Source organism: Opisthorchis viverrini (genome assembly GCF_000715545.1).
Source record: "Opisthorchis viverrini unplaced genomic scaffold opera_v5_95, whole genome shotgun sequence".
Lineage (NCBI taxonomy): Eukaryota > Metazoa > Platyhelminthes > Trematoda > Opisthorchiida > Opisthorchiidae > Opisthorchis > Opisthorchis viverrini.
Window position 1 is genome coordinate 977,465 of NW_008751752.1, and position 9,664 is coordinate 987,128.

A 9,664-nucleotide genomic window follows, 5' to 3' on the forward strand; every position below is an offset into this window, starting at 1 on the left:
GACTATCTTACTGTTATAAAATAGGCGAAGTGGTATCTTCAATCTCCACACAATCCAGTCTAATCATAATACCCGTTGGTCGACGTCAATACAATCAAACCTTAGGCAATCAGTAGCTTCTAAACACGTAGATAACTGGAAATCGAACAAATTGCGGGGTCGAGAGTGTGCCAACAGTGTGTTCCGAAAACTTAGCTGTCATCACAAGTATGCAGTGAACTCGGTGTGGCTTTGTAAACTATTCCGGGCTCCCCGGGGATTCCATTTCTTGCTCTGTTGGTTGCCAACTACAAAGTGTAGACAAGCGAATGGGGGATCGTCGCTGATTGCATGTATGTGTGCAAACTGTTGTCCTACACGTGTAGTGGAAGAGTATTCGGGTCAAATTCTCAAGAAGTTTGTGTCCTAACTGCAATTCGATCGTTACATCTATACGCAGTACACAACAACAGCTATATACCTTCTCAATTAGTCCCTCAGACAAGCTGCTTTAGTCTCACAACGATTGCTCCCTAACGAAGTGGCGGGTTTGGTAAAACCTGAAGGACTATGACCAACTAATGGGACCCAAAAAGGATTAAATAAAAGGTGAGGCACATGACTGTGGCAATCGATAACCTCCGTTTTCTTGGGCAACTAGCAAGCAGTTTGTTTTAGCAAATGACAGTTGCCTAGGCAACGTGAATGAACGACAGAAGTAGGCTAGTATTTCTTAAAGGAAACTACTCACAAGGTTGCTGGAAGCTCTTCGACAGCCCACGATCGGTTTCGCCCCTCTTTAGGCTCATCAGGTAGGTGAAGTCCCCGAGTTTCCGTCAACCTTATGTTCTATTTGAACCCAAATCGGATTATTTTGGAGAAACAGACTCATTTACAAATCAATTCGGATTCCACGGGAGACTCAACTGACTATCATAAACGAGAGATTCAGTTGGGTCTCTCGTGAAAACCAAAGTGATTTGCAAATGAGTGAATTTCACGAAAACAGTCCACTTTGGGTTCAAGTAGAACATAAGGTTGACGGAAACTCGGGGACTTCACCTACCTGATGAGCCTAAAGAGGGGCGAAACCGATCGTGGGCTGTCGAAGAGCTTCCAGCAACCTTGTGAGTAGTTTCCTTTAAGAAATACTAGCCTACTTCTGTCGTTCATTCACGTTGCCTAGACAACTGTCATTTGCTAAAACAAACTGCTTGCTAGGAGTAGGTCAGTATTTCTGTTGATTTACATATACCAAAATATGAACGATACTCGCACCCGGGTTGATCATCGTGGCCATTCGGTTAGCTTGCTACGCTAGTCATCGATCGCCAAGTAACCTGACAATCCATACATATATGGGTAGTAACTGCATTGGAGTCACAGCAACAAATCTCGACGTGTTAATGACACGTGGATATTTACGCTAGTCTTGCATGTGCTACAATCTCAGCCAACTTAATCCTTGTTGGGAGACTTTCAAAATGTCCATAAACCTAGTCAGAGACTGAGTTGTGTAGCTCGTTAGCCGGGAGGCAGTGTACAGCCGTTTCATCCGCAATGGGGTTCATTAACAGCATGCATTGGACCTTCGGCCTCCTAACCCCGGGTGGCTGAGTAGCGACGTGATTAACTCGCACCTACACAGAATATAGCGACGTTCATCCTCCATTCGTATAATCAACATCACGTGGGCACACGTGCTGACTGGCTCCTCGAGAGATAGTAGTTCTACTCATCTTTTGTGCAACTTATGGATTACTGGTGGCTTTAAACTCAAGATGTCCTATTGGCCACGAAGACTCCAGCCAGTTTCCGGTCTTACTAACTTCACCATACATGTGAGTTTTAGAAAAAAGGTGGATCCTCGGTCTCCCCTTTCCCTGACCAGATTAGCTTTAACAGCTTTTGAGAGATCGAAGTCTTGAATGTCACCTACAGCAGGTGGTAAAAATAATTTGGGGAAAAACTGACTATTTATTCATGGATAAAATCCACCCTGAAATTGCTGTTCACTGATGACTTGACGGTCACAGTTAGGAGAGTGACGAACATCAGTCTGCCGACTTGATGGACCCAAATTCCTTTCGAGTATCCTACGTGACTTCAAGGACAAATTGCAGAAATTCTGAAGGGTCAAGGCAAGTCCCACTCATAGGAATGAAAACTTTCCGTAATAATTCTGAACTGGTAATCCATTACTTTGTATCTTGTGTATGCTAGTGCATAACTACAATGGCCTAGCCTTATTCATTGGTTCGCTTACCTCAGTGATTGGGGGCACGTTCACTCTGTCTACGGCTATCGATCATCCAGGGCGATCACATTAGCCAATGAGGTGTGAGATGTAGATAGTTCTCGAATGTTCTGTTCCCTTGTTGGTGAATATGTGTAAATTTCCGTCGGTCAACGATATCACATCAATCGTAGTGACAGTCACACAGAAACAGCAACAGCAACTCTTTAGAGCAGCAGAGTTAACTCACGGCAAAAAAGCAGACACCTGATACGACATAGGTTTTTACGGAAAACCAAACAGTTTATTCCCCAGGATCCATAGAAAACCCAGCACATCGGGTTCACTCACCGCTGACTGAAAGAACATCTAGGCAGAATTTGAATCACAGGCCCGAGCATCCGGAGGCCGGTTTATTGGCTCATTGACTCGTGCACTCTGCCTACGGTTATCGATCATCCAAGATGAGAGCATGCACCGGTTCATTCATCTAGTTATCGTTTCACGTGATCAATGGCTGCAAAGTTTTCATCACCATACAAATAGATCTCAGTTAGTTGGCCCTCTGTTCCGCTCATACATCGCATTGATGAGTAGTTTCCAGTCGACAGTAATGAACATCAAAGAATTTGACAGAGACGCTTAATTGCACAGTAAATTGGCACTAATTTGACAGGAGACCCAACTGATCCGGCTAAATTTCTTTTTTTATGACGGTTCACTTCAACTGAATGTGATGCATCAGGTCGCCTCATGTTCCAGGTGGTACGATATTCGAGATGTCGCAAAACATTGTTGTCTACATGAAACATACTAATCCAATTTGGGTTCAAACAAAACAGAGTTAAAGGAATGCACTACTCATAAGGTTGCTGAAAATTCGTCGACAGCCCACGACTGGTTTCGCCCTTCTTGGGGCTCATCAGATATGCGCAGGAAGGAAACTCAAAGACTGCATCTATCTGATGATCTAGAGGAAGGACGACACCGGTCGTGGGCTGTCGAAGAGTTTTCAGCAACCTTCTAAGTAGTATAACAAGTCCAGACAACATTCAAGAATGTTAAATTATGACCACTTCCCGTTTTAGTCGGTAACTACACATTTATTCTGTTCAGATCACCTCCAGGACAAGCCTGAAATGGGGCGAACAGATAATTCTTCCCCATTCAAAAACCTGGAGCCCAAACGTCATTGCTTTATCCTGGTTACAGAGCATGTTAGGCGGTCCATTCCATCCGGGGCAGTATCCCACGAAAGAGATGTCGGTTTAGCCATTGAAGACAATGTGTTATGTTCACCTCATAATCTATTGTTCTAGTCCCGCATGGTACTGCCGACGGCGAATGGTCAGGTCATGCCGTGGAGGGGTAGGGGACGGAAAAGTGTTTGTCCAGGCAGATGACATGTGTCTACAGGTGTTCGTGTTCACGCAGTGGTGGTAGGAACTGGTGAATGAATGTGCCCTCGTAGGTCATGCCGAATAAAAGAACACAAATTACTGCCTAACGACGGAGATAGGCTACACACCAGTCAATAATGGAGACGTACTAAGGGACAAGTTTGAGAACTGAAGAGGGGATGCATAGTTGGATCAATCTAGATGACGAAGGTGCCAGGTCAAATGAACAAGCACCGAGCTTGGATTTATGAGTTTAATTTTAAGAACAGAACGAGATGGAGCTTGAAACACTCAGTATCTTGAGCTTTTCATCTTAAGTGAGGATCGTAATGAGGGCTCGCAATTAGCACTTTGTTTGATTATGCATGAGCAGTGGCCCCAGTGGGAAGTGAGAATCAAAGTACAGCGAAAACCAACTGGACTGGATCGCCAAAAGAGCTTGAAAACCACGTAGTGAGAAGAATGACCACGCCCTGATTGGCTGGCCACTCGGATGACCTTGACTACCGAAGTTCTACTCCGTACAGAAGCGGAGCCCGAATAAAAGACGTCAAACGGATGTAAGCACAATCAAATGGCCCATTATCATGAAACCTATAAGCATCTTCGTGTTTAAAGCGTTCAGCCAGCGGAACGGGCGTCTGAAATAGACAGTTGCAACCGCAACTCTGTCTTAAATAGAATATTGTAGGATCAGGCCTGATGAACCTTGCTGACGACTAAAAGACAGCTCTTCATATTAACTATACTCCTTTCCATAAAGTACCCCGGTCTTTTCTACTTAAAAGCTTACTCAATGCCTTTTTAGGTCTATATTCGGCCTTTTGTCCTGATTTTAGTCAACTGACTAAGCTTTGATCTTACCTACCAGAATTCAGCCAAACTTTCCACAAGGGGGAAAGGGACTGCCTTCAAAGAGTTTAATCAGTTAGTCGTGAAGGTCGAGATAATGGGCCAACCACTCAGCTTTCCATAAACACGCACACCCAAGTCCAAGGTTAGTCCAAAAATAGCCAACCGGGAAGTCTTAGGGCAGTTTCGTTTGAATGAAACAGCGATCCATCCCTAACCGGAAGTTTGGCATCCCACATAGTCCCGTAAGAGTACAGTCTTAACAACTTCCGGTAAGGCTGGAACAGCTATACAGTGTTTCTTGGAGTTTTAGCTTGGAATGACTGTTTACAGCATAATGTCCACATTTGAAAATTCAAAATCCCGGCCACAAAATGCTGTTGAAAATCGGCGTCCGAGTAGAATTATTCAAACGGTGCTTGAATAAGGGGCCGGAAGAATTTTTTATGGGGGGGGGACGCGCCATTCTGGACCCCTCCACTCAAGGAGGATCACTTTGGTAAGGGAAGTGAACGCAACGCCAACAAAGGGCGCTTAGTGCGCTGTTAGATCCTTCCCGTTGTGACAGCCTAAGAATATGGAAACAATTTAAAGTGAACTATCTTATGCTTCAGTAATCCAGCATTGTAACCTGTCGTACGCCTACCAAACCAGAAAAGATAGACTGATTGCGAATAGTCTTCGCTTACCATTGTTCTGGGTACTGTTGGACTGCGAAGAACGAGTTCGCTCTGTCTGTCCCCCGGGACCACTTAGACCGAATGTGGATGGTGTAAGTTGATTAATTTCCGAGTTTTGTGAGATGTTTTTGCCTCCTTTGAGCAGGTCTGCAACCGCGGTACTAGTCTCCATTTGATCTAGCGATCCACTGGATGGGGAAGCAGGTATGGGATCGGCGAGCCCCGCCGGAACAGATGGTGTCGCACTCGAATTGTTGCTGGGCTGAATGTCCCCGTTTGTTTGACCGTTGCTCGTGGATTCAAAGTGAGGTACAGGGGTCAGCGGGTAACTGACAGTGGCTAAATCCTGTTCGGTTGTCTTGTTCACGATAGGAGGGACCTCTGACGTGACGTGTTCAAACTCACTTAGTGATTTGTTCGACGTAAGGCTACTTCCTGTTGGATCGATAGTCGTCGCCGTTTGTATTATGGCGACATCGCATGGTGAGGTCTGCGTACATAGCTCGGCAGTCATCTTCTTAGGGTAACAGACTCCGCGACTGTTATTCAATTTACATATAACAGCACAAAACTGCCGGTTGTGGTTCGTCCTGGTCGATGAATAGCAGCATCACAACAAAATGGCTAACTACCTATGTGGTGAAGACAATTTAGCGGCTAACCGCGGGGAAAACCTGTGAACGTTTCACCTCTTTCATATATGAGCTATTCTTCAGCCAGTGGTGTGTTACCCATGTCCACATAGGCAGCGTGAGTATGAGTCTGGGTGAGGATGACGAACTAACCAATCAGATTCGAGGATAGTACACACCCGCAAACTAGCGACGGTCTGGAGAACAGATAGATGAACAAACAGCCATCGGATTCAGTCACTTCTCCCCATCGCCCACTCTCCACCAGCGCTGCCCTTGTCTGTAACAGAGGCAGCAGTAGAATCACGTTCCCATAACAGTATCCAGCAAGCCAGTCACTTCTCGGGAAAATCAATAATTCGTGTTGCGGGAATAAAGATACGCCTCAAAATGACAGTAGCCATAGATTCGGGCTGAAAGTCAGGACTAATTGAATGTATGTACTTGGTAAGAATAGACAGTGCATTGTATGTTGTGTACGCCCCCTCTCCAAACGAAAAAAGCCCTGTAGGCTGGAGAAAATATACATTTATCAGTTATCCGTGTCCATTGTTCACCTGCAGTCGGTACCTCTTGCTTGCTTCATATAAAAAACAGAGGCATAAATGGATACTTTCAGTGTCTTTGTCCCTCAGTTGTGCTTGAAGTCTGCACAGGATTGTAACGAGAACATCATAAACGAGAGATTCAGCTGGGTTCCAGGTGAGTCTCTCGAAAGAACCAAATTGGTTTGCAAATGAGTGTATATTCGCTAATTTCGTGCAATTTGGTTTCAAGTCGTGGGCTGTCGATGGATTTTTAGCAAACTTATGAGTAGTAAATTACAAAGGATTGTAACGAGATTGGTGTCGGTTAGAAGACTTTGGTTGGAAATTTTTCAATTTGAAGAGGATAGGGATTTTTGGAGCACAAGGCAGTTAGCCGAAGTACTGAGTTGTATTGTTTATCCCCTTACGTGACCTTGTAATACACAGCAACCAGCCTGAAACAAGTTATTTTGAGGAAGCGAGAAACTTTCAAAACAGGATGCGACGTGGAGGTCGAAGGAGAGCAGCTGAACGAAGAGCCGTGAGTCTCAATGCTAGAAATAACGGTAAATTCGTACTGTCCTCTGCGACAAGGTTATGAAAGCAGTGAGTTGTTTCCTTTAGGCGCCCTCTTCGACAAGGGCATGAAAGCAGTGAGTTGTTTCCTTTAGGCGACCTGCATTCCCATATTTACGGAAACAATGATGCTCTCTTCCCCCGAAGAAAGCCAAATTAGAAAAGGGTAGTCTTGAAAAGCCCACACTCCGATTGTCCAATGGTTGACGGTGACTGCCGGCGAATTGTACAATACACTCGAAATACACTTGAAATCTACAAAAGCTGAATATGGCCCTGCTATGCGGAGTAACATCAGGAAGGAAACAACTGTACCTTAGTTCCTGAGCCTACGGGTTAGGCCAACCCTTGGGCAGCAAAGCGGCACAGACTATTGAGTCGTTGGCTCAAAAAAGTCCCCCCCCCCCCCTTTTGAGTCAAAAACTCGAAATTTTGCGAACCTGGAAAAGCCCATTTCCCCTACCTGGGTAGCCGGGAAGCGTCATTCACCATTGCAGCTCTTCGTTCATCGTGCCTCACAGCCCGCACCCCCTCCATACTCACCCAAAGTATATGGTCCACATTTCAGCTTTCAGTGTTTGTACTCTCTGTTAGGACAGCTCTTATTGAAGTCTGACATCCGTGGCGTCATATCAGTTTGCCTGTCAAGGGCAGAAGTGCGACCCAAATGATCTTGTGGATCAGAAACGTGGCCTATGCACGCAGGACGCATACGAAAGCTGCCACTGTTTGACCATTGGTGTCCCCGAAACACTGGTCGGGTCTGGTGGGAATACCGGACTGGCGATGCTGAGGTACGCCAGATGGAAAGAAGAAACTTCCCACGGTGGATGAGCTACCCACGGTTTACGCTGCTTAGAGCCCGTACTCCACATGCAAGGATGGACAGTCTGCGATCTAAAAGCGAAGTTTCAAAACACCAATGAGTAAAATCAGCCGGATTGTTAACTGTCGACTCCCCGGATGGAGACCCGGGGACCTGAGTTCTTGACTGTCAATCGCACAGCCAGTGGAGCTCATGCATCCAGGCTATCACATTCAATGCGTAGCTGCCTAGTTTCAGAACTGATTGACTGTGTCATCGCTTCCAATGTTTGGCTACATATCCTCTGTTCTCCTTTAATTCCGGTGACCGAAACTGTAGCAGTTGGAACATGGTCAGTATCTGTTGAACTGAAGTAAAGTGAAACTAATCATATGGCTCTAAGTGTACTCCTTACTCGGTAACGGTGATACTACTGATGGAGAGGCACGCGAGTAGTATGTGTGGTTCGTGGAATTTCGCTTTGCGTCTATTGAAAAGGGGAGACCTGTTGCGGAATTCGTGGAGTCACTTTGTAACATTTGATTGGATTTGAGCGAGGAATGACCGGAGTCAGTGAATCCCCAGGAAAGTTCAAAAAGACCCGTTCGGGAGAAGATGGGTGTCCAGTTTTTGTAAATAAGATGCAAATTAGAGTTTTGCTTCCCTGTTCAATGGTCTGTAACCGGTCAGTTGGCATTTCCGAATAAATACTCCGCAGCGAAAGCCTTCTTCCTTTCACACATAATTCATTTGTTCATATCTCAAGCACACCGCTTCTGTTGGTAAAAACGGCACTGGATGCCCATAGTTTTTAAAAGGCTCGTGGGTCATTCTGAATCATCTGCTGACTGGATGCACACGGGAAATCAGAACTTCAGTGATGCAACTGTTTGTAATTTCCTGTAAACGAATGTTTGACGCATATGAGGACTCTGGATTTAGTTGAGTCTGTCTTTCAGACAGTTTACTTTCTTGTGGAGATTTCGTCCTGTAAGTGAAGCCAATCTATGCTGAAAAGCCGAGAATCACTGTACAGCTGTTTCATCCTTATTGGGAATCATCAACAGTGGGCATCTCACAAAACTCCGAAGAGTCTCGAACTCGCGACCTACCGGCTAGTAGTTTGAACACTTAACCATTCGGCTACGAGCGGCTGATCAGCAGTGTGATTAACTCGCACTTAGACAGGATATAGCGCCGCTCATCCTTTAATCACGGGATCCACATCACGCGGTCACACGTGTTGACTGACTCTTCGAGCAACGACTTCTCAGAGGAAGTTTCACTCATCGGATGAAGTTTATTCTCCCACTGAGCTACTTATTGATTTGTTGGTAGTTGAGGAGATTTGAGATTTATTTTATGAGCAATACTACACAGAAGGTCAGTGTTGGGTTGATGTCGCGGAGGATGTTCTTCGAAACAAATGCGTTGGAAAGTCGCTCGGAGGCACTTCATCATACGTTTTTGACAGTTGTTTGACTGAGTAGTGGAAAGTGACTTTGAAAAGACATCTGGCCTGGGAATAATATAGAAGTCTGTCAAAACAACAGCCAGTAAAACCAGCGACGACCCTTGTTTAGACTTGGTTGGATCCGAATGGTTTCTTGTCCAGGATCCACCCGTTTTCATCCATCACTTTAACTAGGTTAAAGTCACAGAAGACCAAGCAAGACACGATAGCTCACACAAAGCCGATGAAAAAACGAAAGAAAGTGAGGGCACCCAGAGAGACAAGGGTAATTTTAGGTTGGTGGATGTTGAAAGCTACATAAAGTAAACAGGATATCTTGGGGTAGGTGAGGAAAGGTTTTCCACCTATTTTACGAGTTACCAGTTAGTGTAGAACAGCTGTCGCCCGGTCAGCCATGAAATCGACCGATTTGCTGAATGAATGTGTGACCATCTCAGGTAGCCTCCGTCTTGTTTCCAGGCTGTCCCGTGTACATGTGCACTATATTATATATATATATACAT

At 45.3% G+C, this 9,664-nt stretch overlaps 1 protein-coding gene across 1 annotated transcript in view; it reads right to left on the reverse strand.

Annotated features, from left to right (window-relative positions):
* The window catches only part of T265_05227 (hypothetical protein), a gene marked incomplete at both ends in the record, with an annotated part of 52,516 nt that overhangs the window by 33,625 nt on the left and 9,227 nt on the right, over nucleotides 1–9,664 (reverse strand). Inside the window, one exon of the mRNA XM_009170182.1 lies at nucleotides 5,157–5,718. Within this exon, the coding sequence (XP_009168446.1) occupies nucleotides 5,157–5,718 (562 nt within the window). The remainder of the gene's footprint in view (nucleotides 1–5,156; nucleotides 5,719–9,664) is intronic.